The following is a 20,701-nucleotide window of genomic DNA, read 5'->3' on the forward strand; positions in this document are numbered from 1 at the left end:
GTCACCCATACATTCCATCTTTTATTTTTCTATTATGTTAATAAGGGGTAAACGTTCTCAAACCAGGACTATCTCCTCCATGATGCAACACAAACCACTGCAAATGAAGAAAATAAAATTTGGTTGAGCCTAGAAAGGCTGAAACTATAGGATACTAAATGCTTTCTTTGCTTAGGTTGCAGCAATACAGATACACACATATTTGAACATCCATGTATGTAGGGTACATAAAGGAAAGGCATTTCTCACAAGGAAATGCATAGATAAATGATCATTTACCCAGTGGTAGATGAGAAACTCTTAATCCATCTGAAGAAATTCTTAATCCATCTGAAATGGCCAATGTGCAGAAATATTCCGTTTTTCTTCTCTACTGAACTGCTGTTAATTCTCAACCTCTCTTGAATGCTACAAGAAGTATTTTTGATTCCCACCCCAGCTGCCATGGACTTTGCTTCACATTGGACAAACACATGAAAAAGCATTTCTAGATTTCATAAAATCATAGAATAGATTGGTGTAGAAAGGACCTTAAAAATTACCTAGCTCCTCTGACTAGACCAGGCTGCATAAAGCCCCATCCAGACAAGTCTTGAACACCTCCACGGATGGGGCATCCACAGTTCCTCTGGGTAATGTGTTCCCACGTTTCACCATCCTCATGGTATAGAATTTCTTCATAAAATCTAATCTAAATCTCTTTCAGTTTAATACTGTGATCCCTTGTGCTATCACTATACTCCTAGATAAACAATCCCTCCACATCCTCCTTGTAGGCTCCCTTCAGGTACTGGCAGGCTGCTAGAAGGCTCCCTGGAGCCTTCTCTTCTCCAGGTGGAACAACCCCAACTCTCTCAGCCTGTCCTCACAGGGGAGGTGTCCGTCCCTGAACATGCTTCCCAGGTCCATGTCTTATGCTGGGGGCCTCAGAGCTGGATGCAGTGCAATAGATGGGGTCTTACAACAGCAGAAGGAGAATCACCCCTCAATCTGTTATGCCTCCTTTAGCTACAGCCCAGGATATGACTGGTTTTCTGTGCTGCAAGTGCACACTGCATGTTTATATCCATTTTTTAGCCACTAAGTCCTTCTCAGGGCTGCTCTCAATTGACTCATCACTCAGCCTGTATCCATGTTTGCAGCACCTTGGCCTTGCTGAACTTCATGAGGTCAACACAGGCCCACCTCTCCAGTCAGTCAAGGCTCCTCTGGATTGCTTCCTTTCCCTCTAGGGTATAACCACAGCACACAGCTTGACATCACCAATAAGCTTGCTGAGGATGCACTCAATCTCACTGCCCATGTCCCCAAAAAAGATTTAAACCACCTTAGTACAAAGAAGAACTCACTGGATGTTTCCCTAACTGACAACATGGTTCTACCACAAGCAGCAGCAAGAGAGATACTCTGAGTCATGGAATTTGAGAGACACCACTCACACTACCTATTATTTAAAAACACACCTTTCTGATTTCACTTTTTTTCTTTTAAAAAACCAGGCCTCCAATTCAAGACTTCATCAAAAGCTGTTAAGCAAAAGGGAAATCCTCAAGTTTCAGGACTAGCCCAAATGATGACACCAAACTGGGACTTTAGTAAAGCTTACCATTACTCTTTTCGCTGTCAGCTGGTTTCATCTGGATAGGATGGTGCATCTGAAATGTAAAAAGATTATTTAATCTCAGATTACATCCACTTCATACTATATGGAATACATCCCATAACAATTGTGAAAGAAATAAATTATAGCTTAAATTGCCTCAAGAGAGGTGCATATGTAACACTACAAAATTCCAAGAAAAGGCTTTCCTAATTATATGCCATCATTCCTCCTCAGAGTATTATAAAAGCGATTTCCACCCACTTCACTGCCATATCATTCTTTTAAATACTCCAAAATTCCCATAAGTTCTGCTATTATATAGACCTCATAACACTGATCTTTTGAATAGGATTTTACAACATTATTTCAGGGCAACATAATGTGTTTGTGCTTCAGTGGTGCTGGAGCTCAGAGAAACGAGACACAGTTGTGAAGAAAGCAGGGCTCTGCTCTTACCCCTGGGAGGATCTTCATGTTGTGAAGAGCATTCTGTGCTTCTAGTGCAGCTTTACGGGTATAAAATGTAACAAAACAGCACCCTGCAATTGAAACAAAATGTTAAGGAGGAATGAACACACAATCTTGGAGCGCTGTACAGAAATTGCAAGCCCAACTTCATACTTCCAATGCAAAATGTATGATAAGAAGAGGTTAGGTGGTGGAACAGGTAGGTGCTACTGTTTGTGAAAGTTTAAGAAAGATTTCCAAGTGTAATAAAATAGAATATGTTCAGAACTAACCCAACATCCCATTAAAACAAGCAGATATATCTGCTGGCTACTTCATTTTCAAACTCAATTATTTCCTTGTACCAAAACCCTACCTACCTTCATAGGAAATATTGCATATAACCAAACTGCAAATGCAGGCACAAAAATTAGTAATGTTTACAAGTATTTGATTAACACAAATGACTAAAACCCCAATTTCATATTTATCTGAAATTGAGTCCCATTCAGCCTTATTTTGATCATATGACATCATCACAGTGATGCTCTGGAGCAACACAGTATTACTGGATGTTCTGCTTTGCAATTATAATTCGTACTCCTCAAGCATCTCCATCACTGCTGAGCTCTAAAAAAAATTATTATTTTTCTGAGCTCAGCTAATGACTGGATCACAGTTCAAGTATAATTAGATAAACACAAAGGTTTTATAAAGTCTGGGCTTGCATGCATATCTGGTCACACAGAGCTCTACAGGGCTGTTTGAATAAGCATACAGCTAAGACTGCAATTATGTGAAAGTGGCTGAAATCCCAAGTCTCACAAGAGAAGTACAGAAGTTCTCACCTTTGCTTTGAGGAGGGTTTTGGCTCCTGTCCCGCAAGACATTGATTTCATAGACAGCACCATACTGTTCAAAAAGTTCTCTGAGATCCTTCTCACACCAGCTCCGTGGGACTTGACCCACAAACATTTTGATAGCATCTAGATCAGGTTGGTCTGGGTGATCCAGTGTGCCATTCATTTTCTTTGCACTAAGAAAAACAAAACCAAAAAATTCTGGTTTATATCTTCCTACAAATTCTAAACAAAAGCATGCCTATGGCAAAATTAAAGAAAAATTAATTTTCTACACATATATAAATGTGTATGATGAAAATATACATATAAAAAGGAACTCTTGCACATTCCCAGTATGCATACCAGAGTACACTCACATTTATGGGCAAGCTATGTACTTTGAAATGAAACACACTCTACACAGCTGTTTAAAACTGTGTTCCCATAATGCAGTCAACATCTGGGATTCAGGATATAAATCTGCTGAGATAACTAAAAACTAACACTAGCTCAGCCATGTAAAAAGAAACCAGAACTTAAAGGAACCTAAGCTCAGTCTACCTACAATCTACCAAAGTCATCAGTAACCACCGAAAATGAGAGAATGTTATGACTACATTTTTACATGAGACTAATTGTAACTGTTTCCCAAGGTGAAGATCCATCTTAAAACACAGAAACAGAAAAAAACTGATCCAATGGTAAGTTTCTTTAAAGGTTTACAAGGAAGTACTTCTTTGTGAAAGTAGGGAGCTTTCAACAATAATTGGCAAAAAATGAGGCTTAAATTGTACATGAAAAGGCTGGGATTGGACAATCCAGTTAGTCACAGACTGAATCAGGTTCAATAATGTCAGGGTTCTAACAGAGAGAAAAAAAAGTAACTTCTTAGACTACAACAACATGGAAGTTTTGAGTATTGGAATCCTCAATAGGTTCCAAGGCATTCTGTCTAACCATATGAGCAGTTTACACCCTATTAATAAAAGCTGTGTTATGCTCCACCCAGCCAGCTGACAAGTCCTTCACTGCTCCCTGTATTGACACCTCATTATTTGTTAGGTGCAGTGTGATGTCTGTTATCAGTACCCCCAGCCTGGTACACCAGAGCACCCCTCCCTGCAGAAGTCTGACTGTAACAACACCCTGTTGTAGCTATAGTGACTAGTTGGTTAAAACTGCTGACCAATCCCTGCATAATCTAGAAAGGACATGGGGAGTGGAACAGCAACTATACAATGATTCCCCCCAGCCCCAAACTCTTTGCTGAAGGTGATCTTCTTCCAGAGCAGTCAGTTTTCTTCATCTCTGCTTTGCTCCTTTGAAGACAGTTTGAATGGCTTTTTAACTGCACGATAGTAAACAGTATTCCTCACTGTCCATCTGAAATCGCATTTCTCCCTGAAAAGAATTTAAAAAAAATCCAAGCCCAGTACTGTTTAGTATTTTTCCCCATCAATAAACTGCTGTTCAGAACCTAAGGAAAAATATGATGTTAGGGAAAGCTCATAATTTTATAGCTGTATGAACAGACTTCAAAAACAACAAAGCTTCTTACTAGAAGGGAAGAGAATAATCATAAATGCTTTCACTCCTCTTCACCTTTCCACTCAGAAAGGGTCAGCACCTCTCCAAACAGCCAAGGGAAACAACACCCTTTACAAACATGTAAACTGCCTCTTTTCGTTTCAGTTAAGAACAATTGGAAATTGTTTACCCTGTCCAATAATAATTTTCAGCCCTGCCTTCCATGGGTAGCTTCAAGAGCACAAGATGGCTCCTTTTAACTGGGCAACTCTTAATATGACCTCAACAGTATTCAAGGAATATTTTACTCCTAATGAAAAGGTTTAGTCTGGAGTCATTATTAGGGAAGAACAGAAACAGTTCTTCCCACAAGTGATTTCAACAATCCATGTTATAATATCAGTACTTGTAGCATACAATAAGCAGTGTCATCAAACAGCTTTATTCCTCCTTAGTCCTTATCACCACAATTATTAGACCATTTTCCCCCCATCTTCAAACCAACATCAATCTTCCATGACCACTAGGATTTCTTCAAGAAAACAAACTGCAGGCTGTCCTATCTCTCCTTCCTGTCCCCCTCTGTCCCAACAGACAGCAGGGCCTTGAGACAGCAATTCCAGCTATCATTTTAGTTAGAACTTAGACATGAAGAGAAAATACTTACACAGGGCTTGCATTCAAGGAGCAATGGTCCACCATCATCTCTGGGAGGAAATCCAACTTGAACGCGGCCATCTCAGTCTCTGACAAACTCCTAACACTAACTCAATGTACTGCCTAACCCCCCAACAACACCACTTCCAAAAGTCCTGCAGGTCTTAACACTCAGCCACACAAAAAACACTCAAACCACAGAAACAGAAGCTCAGGGAGACCAGCAATAGACACCACAGAAACAGGCTGGACTGGGAAAGGGACATGGAATCCCAGATTAAAAAGGGGATGTGACCATGTGAAGGGAGGCTCAGCTTAGTACACAATGAAAATGCTGATGCACTAGGCTTGTTTTGTGCAATTTTCCCTGGCGAAGCAGTACTGAGTGCACTGTCAGATAAACAGAGTGTCAGATCCATGAAGATAGCAATGGGTAACAGAGCAGAAAGAATACAAACTCCAGTCTTTCCACCCCCAACTAACTCCTTGTCTCCCAAAATGGCAGACCAAGGCCTTGAAGTTCAGACAAGCACTTTCCAAATCAACAATACTAAGGTGTGAAGTCAAGAGGTTTCTTCACCATAAACATTTTTAATAGCTGATTTCACTCTCTTCCCCTTGTGCTTTACTATTGACACTCTCAACTTCTATGGCACAAAATGCCAATTACAATTTTTCTCCAAATCTGCCAGAAAAAAGGTCAGATTATTCAAAAATTCCTTAACAACCACAGAACATCAAAACCGAATCCTTTTATAGAAGTAAAACATACATTGTTCTGGAAACAATACTTTGTCTAAAAATCCAGATATACAGAGTCTATAAATGACCAAGAAAGGGAAAAAACTCAGTGATTTACTGAAAACCATTTTATAGTCTTTGAGAACGCTGATCAGAACACCTCAGCTGCTTCATCATTAAAACAGATATAGCATGTTGATCAAGGAACTGTGAGATGCATCTATATATGCAATGCAGGTTTCTTGTTAAATCTCCAATACCCAAACTAATGGGGAGATAATATGGATAAAACTGGATACACTGTGAAATGCAGGAATATTTGACTGAGTGGAGTGAGTGCCTCAGTGCAGAGGCACCTAAATGTGTTGGAGCACTCCAGGAGGAATGGTTAATTGGAGTCTAACATGAGACCAGCAACCCTTATATATGGTTGTTATAACCACAAAATAACCTCTCAGAGCATCAAGGACTGCATGCTGGAGCAGCTGTGATCACATCTTTCTCCTCTGTAAATGGTTGCAATGGGTACTTGCAGTTATTCTGACTGGCCAGTATACATAGGTTTATTTAAGCTTGCACAGTTACAGTATGTCAATTGGTTTTTTTCATAAATAATGTTTCCAACCCCTGAAAAAAATTTTTAAAAGAGAACTTTTCTTATCTTTTGCCAGCAGTGAGGTTAATTTAAAGTTGGGCCTTGTAATACAAAGAGATATGCATACACTGCAAAATAAGAGAGGACATAAATTTCTCACACATCAGATATTCAACAGTAACTACTTCATGCATGCTCTTACTATGTGATAAATGCAAGAAAGCATTCTCTTTAAAGAAAAAGGTGTAAGCTATCTGCTAAGCACCATTGTTAAGAACATGCAAATAGGCATTCGGGAGCACAGGTCAATTTTTCAGCTTTCAATAAATGAAATTGCTCTGTCTACCTTTAGACACATATTACAGGCTTCCCACTTGAAAAATGCCATGTTGAGTGAAGTCCATCATATCAATAATATTCAAATGTTAAAATGATCCTAGAGCCCATTTCACACATTTGTCTAAAATGAGACTGCAGAGAAAAACTTCTCAGGTTTATGTGATTAGAACGACAGATTACAGGGTGTGATTCCTATATGAGATGAATCTATAGACCAACACTGCAAATTCTGGCCCTATCCAGGAAGACCAGAACTCATTCCTTCTGGTGTTTCACTCATCTTTAGCTTTTTACATCAGCCAGTAAAATGTCTCAGCTGCCATGCTCACTGTAGGTTCCATGAAAGACAATGCTGGCAACACATTGTCTAGAAGATGGATTTTAAAAATGTTACTGAGATTGATTAGAAATGTTACTGAGATTGATTTACTGAAGAAAATCACTACACCATTACAATTTGATCCTATGCCCATCCTTTCCCACATCCTCAAAATCAAGGTCCTATCTTCTTGCTCCATTAAGACAAAACTGCAATGCTATAGGCACAATTTGTTGGAAAGGAAGCATTAATACTAGAATGGTGAATAAATACCTGAAGATATGTTAGCCAAGACTCAGTGCCTCTGGGTGCCATACTTCTGAAGCAATGATGGCAACTTCAGTGACAAAACAGTGTACAAGCGGGTTTGGTTTAGTGTTATTTAGCTGAAGGCTTCAAGCTAGTGAAGTTAAAAGACTTACAGACTTCACTTGTGAAAATATCAAAAGGAGTGGAAAAACATGGTATTTCACTACTGCACAGAAATAAGAATTAAATGAGGAAAAAGTGTTTCTTTGAAATTAGAAAAACACAGAAGTTATCCTAACCATTTCTCACAAAGAAAGAAAAATAAGGGAGCTAAACACACTTATTTTTTGCTCAGATGTCAAATTCCTGCTGGCTTCCAGATCCATTCTTTGACTGTTTCTATTCAAAGGATAACAGAAACAATGTCTGAAATTCCAAGCTCTGTGGACTGTAGCTACACATTTAAATGCTGTGCTCGTCTGACAATGTGAACATTAAAAAACTTCTATGCACTACACATTAGATCTCAATTTTTACACTTCTGAAGCCCTAGATGATGCTGCAGAATGTGTCCTTATGTGCTCCTCAGAGACTGATGAGTACAAACATTGAAAGTTTTTTGCTTTTTAAATTTACAGAATTACATCACATCCCAGGGCAAAAAAATCCTGAAAATTCACTACAAAATCGAAAATCCTCTATCATATTTTCTTTCCTAAGAAAGCCTAGTTTTAATGAGTAATTAACTCTGAAAGCTGAAGATAATACCCCCTTTTATTTTATACATTCTGTACTCAGCATACACAAATCTGAAGCTGAGGGACTACTGGCATGGTGAGAGCAAGCTATGGGAAAGGATGCAGGCTATGGGGAAATCAGACACTGTGAAGCTCTGAAGGAGACAGGTCCTAGAATAAACTTCCCCTTGTATTATCTGTGCATATCCAGATTCTTACAGTGCTGCTGAATTGCAGTTTTGTTTTTACACTGATAGCCTCTAGGTTACATGCATCAAAATACAGCAGTTGCTTGTCAATATTTTGTTTCATTGTTGATCGTGTAAGCATGTGGTCAGAATGTTTTCTGCTTGTGTTGAAATCCAAACTGTCTCCCCATGCCTCACTGGGTACAAAAAGCCCCTTACCTAGTTGCCAAAACTGCAGTTTCTTCCTCTGCCAATCTCTTTGACTGTTATGCACTGTGGGTACACAAATCTGACACATTGAGAATATTGAATTTACCATCAAAATACATTAAGTTTTTGGGCTGCCTACAATTCCGATTAAATTAACTGGAAAACATTTTATTGATGTGAACTTTGGTAGAAGTTCCCAGAAGATGGAGAAAAGGGATAGGAGGGGAAGACAACTGCCTTTACCTTGGAAATACCAAAGTTTTGTGGTGCTCCCTCTTATGCATTTATCTGAGAGCAGATAAATGAGATGTAGATGCAGATGAATTTTTACAAATCAGGTAAATATAATTCTAAAAATAGATCCTACTATAAGCTTTTTCCCCCCTTGCCTTCCTCAAAATATTTCTGGGGAAAAGTATTTGAGGTACATCAATACATTCCTGACCTACTTCTCTGGCTTGTGAATGAAGTCCTGTAGCTTCTACTTCAATTAACTCTGTGAAAGCTCAAAAGGAATGAATTATGAACTTTTGTCTGACTGAAGAATCCCCAGGACTCCCAGCTCTCTGCCAGCAGATGAAACAGCAAGTGACCCAGTCTTCTGGCTTGCAGAATGAGGCTTTCTCTGCCTAAGTACTCTTAGAAAGAGAAAAATGAAACAGCAGCTAAGCTATACCTTTTTTGATAGTAAAGAAAAATTGTAGCAGTAAATGATATAAAATTTATTTTGAAAAGTTAGGCATATTTTTCTTGAAAAAGGAGACGAAACTTTGCAGTGAAGAGAGGAAATTTGTTATTCTAATTAATTCTAAACAGTGAAGCTTATAAAAAGACAGACAAGAAACACATACAGGTACATTTTTGTCTCAAATTGTTTATGGGCCTCCTCAAATACATATGATTATCTGTTCTTCCTGCTATACAACATACACTTCACACAGAATCTCTGTGAATGGCAATGATAGGTCTAGATCATACCAAAGAGTGGGAATTTGCCTATGCATTTGTGTTAGGACAAAACTAACCAAACTCTGTTAAAGGAAAAAAAAAAAAAAAAAAAAAAAAAAAAAAAGGAAGAGTTGTCCTGTTAAAAGCTACTCAAGAACTGAACTTGATGTAAATGCTCATTAAAATATCTGCACTATATTCAATTGCTTTAGTAAGTAACACTAAATCCTCCCCAAGAGGTCCCCCAACGCCACAAACTACACAACCAAAAAATCCAAACCCCACACCTCTGGACTTGAGGAAATGTGACAGCACAGACAGCAACCAGTATATACACTTTCCTTTCTTTTTATAATGCCTTGCAATTGCTTTCACAATGCCACCACACAACTGATGAACAAATTCAATCTGTGATATACTCAATATCTGGCTCACTCCCGAGGACAACTTACACCAAATGGGAGACAGCAGCTCTGCAATATGAGAGCTTATCTACCAGGAAACAGGTTACAAACATCTGTCCAAATCTGAGAAACAAAAAAAAACCCACTCCAAACTGCAACTGAGTCCTGCTCTGCCAGTGGCTGCTACTGACAGCAATTTTAAATGTGTCTAATGAGAACTTGCAAGAAGCTGAATTACCAGTCTTAGGACCCTCTTATAACACATGTATGAAGTCCACAAAGTTTAAGGCAGTGGCCTACAAACTTTTCCTTTCATCTTCTGATACACTGCCTCTTCACCTGCTTGCCTGTAAGGGGATGCAGGATTGTGCTGTGAATATCCTGATGGGGCTGTGGCTATTGGAATTCTGCAATGTGAGCAGCCCACAGCTCTGCAGACAATGATCTGCTTCTCTAGGATAGAACAGCTGCATGATGCTACCCTGAGTTTTACTTTCTTAGAGCACAGCTGAGAGCTAACACAGCTGGATGAGGTTGCTAACCCAGTGCTTGATCTGCTGCAGCTGTGTCTGCTGCTTCAGTGATGATGCTACGAAGGCTTGCACAGGCATTACCAAAGAGAGAAAAATGGAATTAGCCTGGCCATGAGACTGCCTCCTGACAGGGACCTAAAACATCCATCTCTGACCATAAAATTTCTCATTACCCTATTGTCAATATGGAGTATGAAAGCTGACAGCCTTCACAGCATTACCTTGAGGTATATTCAATTATTCCTTCCAGAACGTGTACCTATTTTTTTTTTTAACATAAAAAAAAGTCCAAAGAATTTCAAATACCTCAGTCTGCTATAGTGCAATGTACAGAGTGATAAAAAACTTTAGTTAGTATATGTGGATTTTTCCAAAGGCATACAGTATGCACTCACCCTGCTTTCAAGGACATTATTGTGCAGCACAAGAACAGTAGACTAACACATTAGCTCAGTGAAATAAGGAAAAATATGCCTATATGTAAGTAAAATCTTCAAATTAAGACAATTAAACACCAAAGAGAATATGAAGTTTCTAGGAAACTATCTCCATATACCCGTTCCCCAACAATTACATACGTACATTCATCTTCATAGAAATATAAGAAGAGGTACCTGGATTGTTTTCTTTACCTTATATTGTAATATATTTTCTTTTGCTAGCTTACATTTTGTAATTAAAGTTCTCAATTGTTACCTTCAGAACAGCGATCTGAAATTTATGTTACATTTCTGTCTTTCCCTGATACATTTTGTTTATTTTGCATATTTCTGCGTCTTTTTCAGACTACGGGAATGCAGAGAGAGTTTTGAATGCAAATCGTAGTTGTGAATTTAAAACTAAGGCACAGGACACAGGAAATCTTACTGTGATGCAAAAAAGACAATAAAAGCCTGGCTGAGAAGACACTGTATTAAAGGTACCAGACACAAAGCATATAAGAAAACAAACTGCTAAAAGACCAAATAATAAATCTGAAGCAATTAATGCAGGAAAACCCCTTAAAGAACCAATACCTGTAGAAGAGGCAACAACAAGCCTTAATGCAGGTTCCTTAGAAAAATTAATTTTGTCAAATCACAGGCAAGGAGAAAACATCACATACTTAACCCTCTTTGCAAGACATTTTACAATTAATAATTGATATTAGGAAAAAGCATTGATGTATCCCAGGGCAATTGCTTTTAAAGCAGACATGTACAGGTTTCTTCCCCTCATTCTGGTGTACTAGTTCTAGTATATGTTCTAGTATACTAAAGACATTAAAGCTCTTTATCCTTACCTTTAGATTCTGGTTTGTTTTGTTTTTTTTTTTTTTTTTTTTTTTAATAAGTATATGTGAAATGTCTATTTCAGGTACTGCTTAAGCCCTACAGTAAGGTATGTAAAGAAAATATCACTTTAAATTTGTATTTTTTTAAGATACCCAAACATTCCAGTAGTTTGATTTTGAGCAGCATTTTTAATTTTTCTAATCACATTGCTAGAACATAAAAATTCTGACACTTTGCAAGAGACAAAAAGCTATGGAAACCTTAAATATCTAAGAGAGATCGGAAAGACCTATAGACACTTTGGCACTGCAGACAGAAAAAACTTCTTGAGAAAGTAGGAAAAGTGGCTTGGTCACAACAATAGTAAGAGGAAATGAAGGCAGCTGTATGACACAGGAGACAAAGCAGGAAATGAGTATAAGAGGAGAGGATACACATTTCTACCCTGTGGAAGGACAGGGGACAGGATGAAACAATTTAGGCAGCGGCAAGGTTTGAGTTTTCCCCTCGCACCCTTTGTTTTTCCTTATTGACTGTATTCAGACCCTAAGACAGAAATACAGAAGGCATATCACACTTGCACTTCAATGCTCAAATCTTTACAGCAAGAGAATAATGCTTGGAAGCAATCTTGTGCTGAAGGCAAGGTACAGATTCCATTTAGGAGTGTCCTTGCTCTCTTTCTCTCTCCTAAATGTTGCCTCTGAGTTTGGTTTGGTTTTGCTTTTTTCCTTTTTAAGATGGATATAGCCGAAGGTAAACTCCTGGCCATCTTTTAGTGCAAGAAACAATCCTGCAAGCAATTCTATGGAACAGAAAACTTTGTTTCAACTTTTTTTACCTTGTCAATACAAACACAGTACCTACAAATCTGGTTTCAGATACTCCTGCATTTTCCTGTCCTCTCCTGTATGACATGAATCTGAAGCTCTGTACTTAGTCAAAAAGATACACTGGAAAAAAACGTTTTGCAGTCTCTATACGATTCACCAGATTTTTAAGGACTCTTAAATCTACACATTTAGGACAGTCTTCTGACACTGAAACAGAGCCAGAAGTTATTCCTCTAGTAAGGAGCTGGAAATCCAGTCATTCTTGGAAAGCTCTCAATAGTCTGCTTGTCCTGAAGCCAAACATGCCATAAAGCATTACAGCAGGCAAGGCAACTACATTTACACAGAGAAGGCTGTGTGGTTGCATATTGGGCCCAGGGGGAGCAACAGAACCAGCTGTAAAATTCCAAGACAATACCATGTACAAAGATCGTTATATTTTTATATTATTTATATTAACCTGCAGGAGGAGAACCTCTGAATCAAAAAACACTTTTAAGTTTATGGCAAGCAACGCATTTTGTGCATATGTAAACTACAACCTTAAAGTAAGAACTGGCCAAAGTCACTTTATTTTACTTAAGAAATGTAATATGTTATGTTAACTCAAAGGAACAAACTACAAACTATTATTCTCCTTACTGAAATGTCTTATAAGAATAAAAATTTTAAATGTGTCTAAGAATAGCACTTAGAGACATTTAAAACTTTTTCTGATAGTGTTTTTTCTTCTGAGTTTCAAGAGACCTTTTGGACTAAAAGCAACAAGTCTCAAGTTTCAGTGTCCTTTGCGGCCACCAGAACAGTTGAACAAGCCATTTTGAGGAGTCCTTTAATCTCAAATTGTTTTTATGAATAGCACCAGATACAAACAAGAATCAGTTAATATTATACTACAAAAATAGTAGTACTTTTGTAGTACTATCTCTCTCATTTCGTTTTATTCAAAGGAAAGCTTTTTGTTGTGTGTTACACAAAGAAAGCTGAAATGTAGCCTAGACAGGAGGTCTCAGTTGACTGGGAGGGTCCAGTTGACTGGAAGTTAGCAAATGTTACACTCCATTTACATGAAGGGTTAAAAGGAGGATCTGGAGAACCACAGGCCTGGGATCCTGACCTCTGGGATGGGGAAGGTCATGGAGCTGATCATCCTGAGTGCCATTACACAACATGCACAGAACAAGCAGGGGATCAGGCCCAGCCAGCAGGGGTTTCTGAAAGGCAGGTCCTGCTTGACCAACCTGATCTCCTATGTCAAGGTGAGCTGCTGAGTGGATGAGGGAAAGGCTTGTGATGTTGTCTACCTGAACTTCAGTAAAGCCTTTGACTCTGTTTCCCACAGCATTCTCCTGGACAGGGTGACTTTCCATGATGTGAATGGGTGTACTCTTTGGTGGGTAAAAGCTGACTGGAGTGCTAGGCCCAGAGAGTGGTGGTGATTGCAGTTACATCCAGCTGATGGTTGGCCACCAGTGGTGATCCCCAGGGCTCAGCATTGGGGCCAGTCCTGTTTAATCTCTTTATCAATGATCTGAGTGAAGGGATCAAGTGCATCCTCAGCAAGTGTGCAGGCAACACCAAGCTGTGTGGGAGTGTTGATCTGCCAGAGGAGAGGAAAGCTCTGCAGAGAGATCAGGGTAGGCTGGATCCACAGACTGAGGCCAAGTGTGTGCAGGTCAACAAGGCCCAGTGTCAGGTCCTGCTCTTGGGTCACAACAACCCCAAGCAGCACTACAGGCTGGGGGAAGTGGGGCTGGAAGGCTGCCCAGCAGAGCAGGGCCTAGGAAGGTTGGCTGACAGCAGCTGAATGTGAGCCAGCAGTGCCCAGGAAGGCCAATGGCATCCTGGCCTGGATCAGCAGCAGTGTGGCCAGCAGGACCAGGGCAGTGATTGTCTCCCTGTACCTGACACTGGTGAGGCCACACCTCAAGAGCTGTGCCCAGTTTTAGGCCCCTCACTACAAGGACACCAAGAGGCTGGAGCACATCCAGAGAAGGGCAATGGAGCTAATGAAAGGTCTGGAGCACAAGTCTTACAGGGAGAACTTGAATGAGCTGCGGTTGTTCAGTCTGAAGAAGAGGAGGATGAAGGGAGACTTCTCTTTACAACTATCTAAAAGGATGGACGTTGTACTGAGGTGGGGGTCAGTCTTTCCTCTCAAGTAACAAAACCACACAAAAAGGCCTCAAGTCACACCAGAAGAAGTTTAGACTGGATATTAGGAAGAATTTCTTCACGGAAAGTGTTGTCAAGTATTGGAACAGGCTGCCCAGAGAAGTGTTACAATCTCCATCCCTGGAGGTACTTGAAAAATGTGTAGATTTGGGGCTTAGGGATAGGTTTAGTGACAGACTTGGCAGTGTTAGGTTAATGGTTGAACTCTTGTCATGGCATCATGTCAAGAGTCTAGTTTGTGTCTAGACTCTAGCCATGGAATCATTAAGGTTGGAGAAGACTCTTAAGATGACAATCTACAATCTTTTAATGCCCATTTTTATCTCCATGCCAAAGATTTCCATTTGGAAGGGGCTCATATCTCATATGCAGAAATTTTACTTGAACACAGACACGTTTCAGCATGGTAAATGTGTTTATGACAAGAGTCAATACAGAGGAGAACTGACTCCTTATCTTAAAGCAAAGCTGAGTCCTCCTTATTTTTATTCTCTGTACCAGACCAGAAGCAGAATGGCATCAGTTTTATTCTGATGTATATCTCTGTATATTCTGATATATATCTCTGTAGTGTTAACCATGATGAGACGTTTCATACTGGAACATATACAAACAATTTTATATACCTTTATTAGATGTTCAAAAAAAGACTTCATCCTCTTCCATTTGGTCACCTTTCTTATTCACATTTAGGCAGATGAATTCAACTTTGCTCTTAAGATGAGAAACCACGGATCTTGCACCAAATCAAAGTGACTTATTTTCATCAACCACAAATGTGGTGATTATCTTGCTATTGAAATATCTGATTGTTTTGTTATTTAAGTAATCCAAATATATTGATTCTGGATGTGGGTGGAAAATCCCATGAGTTTGAAAAACTAGGCCAAATCAGTTTAGTCTGTCTCAAAAGATGCAAATTCTTCAGAAAAAAGACACAAAGACACAAACATAATGATAAGTATTCTCTCTTGCCAGTCTTCTGTATGGTCCTAATGGACAGCAAAGGAGCAGGAAGCACAAAATACAGAGCATCAGACATTAGAATAGAATTTGAGTGTTTTGCAATGCACACAATGCCTGGAGGCAAATGTCCTCAAAGTGATACTTCCAAACACAGAGGTCAGTCACCAATTCTCTAAAAAATCACTTGAAAATGAAGGTGATCCTGGATTTCTTAAACCAACTTTGGATCTTTCTACCCTAATAAGTAACATATGGAGAGACAGGATATCCTGCACTTTAAAGACAATTTGTTTTTCTTTCTGATATAGACATAACCAAATCCTTCCCAATATATTTATGAAAACAGTAGCAAATGTCTGTCCATAGCAGAAAACAACTCTTTCCTCAAGACAATATAAAAACCTAATTCTCTCTGGTTGTCTACAGACCAAAACACACCTTAAATATTTCTGCCATAGCAGAGGTAATTCATGGGAAGAAGCATCACCAAATTTCAGTTGTGGTGATACTGATACTGTTACTTAACACAGCAGTTACAGGTCAATTGTCTCAGAAGTGAACTGAAACTCTTGAGGTGCACAGTACACACAGTCTGATACGTTCTTTTGTACTCCTCTGACCACACAGTAAATTATTCCAACTTCCTAAACCAGAGGAACAACTAGATCACAGAAGAGCTTTTTACTGGGTTGTCAAGCTGACTCTGTCTATAACGCAAGCTACCATGAGAACCAAACATAACCAAAGGAGACAGCACTAAACTCTCAGCTGGGAACTGAGAAGGGGCAATTGTCTCAGCTGACACATGAAACTACACCCTTACTGGACTTCTAGCACGAAGAAAATTGCACCAAAAGATCCTCACATTTGACTCCATGCATTTTCATACTGGACTACATTCCCGTTCTACTGCACATAATCAAATTTGTCTCAGTCCAGGAGTTGTTCCATTAATACTCACCTTCAGGGTTTCATGTACTACAGAATACTGCAGATTTGTTCTGGTCAAGAAATTACTATGAAGACATGCATTTCTACTTTGCAGTTATGTTTCTAAAATTATTAAATTACAGATGGAGTTAAAGATGCCTATTGACTCAGTACTCACAGCCCTGAACTGTTAACACTCCCAACCCCCTTTGGCAGTACAAAGGCAGGAAACAGCAGAGTTTAAGGTTCAGGGAGCACTGCTCACTGCAGTGGAAAATGACTGCTTTCATCACTGAATGTAAAAACATCTCTCTAAACCTTTACAAGGAAGATCTACTATGCAACTGAGGGATACAAACTGTAGCTGGTTCATACCTGCAGCTATGCACCTCCGTCCAGCTGTTCCAGTCTTCACTCTAAAAGATAAGGAAAAACACACATTGAGGACTCCAGAGTTAACATCAGATAATAACAAGCATTATGTGAACTCCACCTGGTAAAGCACTGAGGACAGGGAAAGTAAGCATATTTCTAATAACAGAAGTCATCATGAGGTGGTAACAACCCTCAATAGCATCAAAATTGAAGCTACATATTTCAAATATACAGGGTAAATGAAAGGGTGCACAAAAATGGACTGCAAACACAACCTGGCTGAAAACACAAGGCTCAGAGCTTCCTAGCAATGTTCAGTGGACTTATGCCACCTCTCTGGCCTTTTGACTGTCACAACAGCAGCAGCTACCACAACAGTAGCCACAATCCTAAACTCCTATATGACGTTATTTTGACAGCTGCAGCACTAACAGATGACCATGGACCTGCAGAGGGGAACTCTAATGTATGACTGCATAAATGGAGATGTCTCAAAAAGTGCTGAATTAGGGAACACAGAATTGAACAACACAAGGAAAAAATGTTATTTCTACATCTTAAGCAAATCACCAGCCAGGAACCATACGGATTTTCTGTACTAGCACCTCATATCTAGGGGATGCTACTTCATGATTCAAAGTTCTTTTTTTGCAAACTCAGTAACAGACGCTCAACACAAGCTAGTCTGTATTTAAAAACAAACTTGGGGTTCTTTATTTGTGAGGTTTCTTGACATTTTTCCCCCCTCAAATAATTTCTTCTCTGCCTCCTCCTGGGTTATTTTGCAGAACTACACTCATGTCAGTCTAGCAGTATTTTACAGAAAATCCAAATCTATTTATTTATCTATAGTTACCAAACTAAAAACTGCATCCACCAGCAAGCAGAATTATACAAGGCTACCTGAGCTCCCACATTTTGACTGCTTTCAGGCCCCTACTTAACCTTTGTTCTACATTTTTTTAGTAAGCAAGAATAAGCGAGCCACATCCTCTTCTAACTTGCCATGTAATATACTTGGTTGTATATCACATCTACTCATGCCCTCTTTTTCAAAGGGAGATCTCTTGAGAAATTTCAATTCTTCTAAATTTTTCCTATTTGTTCAATTTACTTAATAAAGTACTGAAGCATCTAAAGGAATAAAGGATCCTAAACACAAGAACAAAATTAATTTCCTTATAATATTTGTTGAAAACAAAACCCAAACTATGAATCCTGACAAACATAATGCAGTTATCTGAAATGCGTATTTTCAAAACTATGAATTTTTCTTTCCTAAAATATTACTCAAAACTGACTATTGTTCAGAGAACACTTTGCATACTTGTTTTTGTTCTGTTTCACAACAACATTCTGGATTACGAAGCTCTAATTCATGACTGAGGCCAATGTTACCTTAAGACAGTTATTCCACCGGAGCCAGATTCCTCTGCTTTTCGGAAGTTAATTACAAAATATCTGTTTATGGCCAAAAAAAGGGTCTTAGATTCCTGCTAACAGACCTTCTTCATGCCTAACTTCTAATGTCTTCAAAACAACATGTACCATAAATTTTTTGCTTATATGCTAAGTTATATTCCTTAGATAATCATCTTTCAGATAAAATGAAATCTACAGTTACTTGATCTTTTGAATGCTTAAGAATATCTATAAAAGCAACTTTTTGATGTTAAAAAGACCTTCACTTTACACATGTAACTGTAACACTCTAGTGAATTAATTTAAAAACTTCAAAGAAACCAAAAGTGCAGCTAACTAACATACCCAGAGGAATCCATAACACTTGGATACCTTTGGGAAAAAATACACTTCACTGAATCAAAGGCAAAATCCAAGACAATAAAAACTTCAAAAACCAAGCAGCAAATCTGTAACCACCTGTAGAAAGCCTGGGAGAGTGCTAGTAAATCACAAATTGTTTTAGTATGGTTTATTTAATTGCATGCAGAACATAAATACACTGAGTAATTTATCCAAGTTTATACATCAGACAAACCTGGCCCAAAGGCCACAGAATCTGACAACTGCGTTTGTTCTCAGGAAAAGCTGGGTCTTGGATCCCTCAGACTAAGGTATATACATACACACAGCTGGGTGCTGCTAGCCATGTGTGCAGCATGGTCACTTCTGTAATTAACTGATGGGGCAGCAAGCTCTTGTGCAAAGTAGGTTCTCCCCAGCCAGCATTTGAGGCTGATAGCCAGGTGTTTTCATAGCATGAGTGTGCTTAGTGAAGTCAGCAAAACAATTAGTGGGCTAAATTCAGATCTCTCACCACAGCTTTTATAAAAATTTTACTGAAGTTGTTCCCTGACTAAGGTGCTGCAGCTGAGTACAGTTGTCAATTTCAACTACTGCACAAAGCTGGGAGGAACTACCTGAGTATTCCATGTAGAAAAACAAAGATTTAATGCTTAACTTTAATGGCCCTGCCAGATCTAAAGGTGACAAAATATACTCTTGTTGATGAACAGTTGCAACTTTTGATATGCAATATAATAGAAATAGAACTACAGCTGGTAATGAAAACAAGTGGTTCTATCCACTAAGTACTAGACAATGGCTATGAGCCCAATAAATCCAGTAATACTGCTTTTCTACTAAGTGGTAGAACCTCTGTCTCACCAGCACCCGGGACCATCTAAGAGAATACCAGATCATTTAATGGATTGTGATCAATGAAATTACTGTCATAGTCAGCACTTTGTCTAGACCAGCTAGTTCTGATTTCTCATTATGCTTTCCAGGAACTAATGTTTATGGGATTGTCAAGGTTACCATTAGCAATTAAAGAGGCCAACAGATCAAACAGACCACATAGGTCAGCCTCAGATACACCCTGGCGTCAACAGTCTCTCACATAAATCAGGGCTCAGTCTGGACTCACTGCAGATTTACATACTTTTAGGAATCCATGTGACCAATAATGAAAATTTGGAAATACAGAAAGAACTATTTCTTTGGAAGAAGTACAGGAGGGAGATAAGGATGCATCAAAGAGCGACGGAGCAAGTGCACTACAGGCATTACGAACCGAGAGTCCTACAGAAACCAGAGGAAGTTTCAATCACGGCACAGCCCAGGCCACAACCCACAGAAATGTCACTTTGTAGCAACCCTTACTAATGAGGCCACACACAACAGAGACAGCAAGGGGAAACTCCTACCCTATAAAAACCCCACCAGCGAAGGAACCTTTTAATCTGACAACTGCCCTTCTACTGCAATCTTTACACCACCCAAACCTCTCAGCACCACAAGCTACTTGTTCAATGTGAGGCCACAGCTCAGTCACTGTGACTGCTCAATTTATGTTGGCAGACAGAGCTGTCAAATACTGTTTTTCTCAGCACTGCCAGCACAAATACTAAAGGGTATAGAGAGTGGCAGACAAATTATAGAGTTAGCAAGTTGAATTACTCATGATAGTATGTTCTACTATAAAAATGTAAGTTTTTTCAACTTCAGATGTAACTCGAAGAACAGAATTTAGAATAGAAGAGGTGCACATTTTGGGACCACTGCAGATAAAGATGAAAGGACAGGAAAACATTTAAAATGTTATGCTTCAAGTTACTCTAACCAGGACATCATAAGATACTTAAGATTTGGGATGTTGATCATATCTGCAACGTCTGTTCCACGGCTAGTCAGCAATTACAGTCTAAGATTGATCATTAAGTCTTACAATCCACAATGAAAGCATCAAAGACACTCTTTAACAATACAAAGCTATCCCACGATCTACTGCTGAAAATGTAGGACTGGGGCTTAGAAGACAAAACTTTTATTATTAACTATGTGGC

At 39.0% G+C, this 20,701-nt stretch overlaps 1 protein-coding gene across 10 annotated transcripts in view; it reads right to left on the reverse strand.

Moving 5' to 3' along the window:
• The window catches only part of CELF1 (CUGBP Elav-like family member 1), a 59,398-nt gene that overhangs the window by 25,993 nt on the left and 12,704 nt on the right, over positions 1-20,701 (reverse strand). For all 10 annotated transcript variants that reach the window (XM_058025411.1, XM_058025420.1, XM_058025419.1 and 7 more), the window contains 4 exons: positions 16,893-16,933; positions 2,899-3,086; positions 2,060-2,142; positions 1,607-1,655 (listed from right to left, as the gene is read on the reverse strand). In XM_058025411.1, coding sequence (XP_057881394.1) covers positions 1,607-1,655; positions 2,060-2,142; positions 2,899-3,076 — 310 coding nt within the window. In that variant the 5' untranslated portion in view covers positions 3,077-3,086; positions 16,893-16,933. The remainder of the gene's footprint in view (positions 1-1,606; positions 1,656-2,059; positions 2,143-2,898; positions 3,087-16,892; positions 16,934-20,701) is intronic.

Source organism: Melospiza georgiana, chromosome 6 (genome assembly GCF_028018845.1).
Source record: "Melospiza georgiana isolate bMelGeo1 chromosome 6, bMelGeo1.pri, whole genome shotgun sequence".
Lineage (NCBI taxonomy): Eukaryota > Metazoa > Chordata > Aves > Passeriformes > Passerellidae > Melospiza > Melospiza georgiana.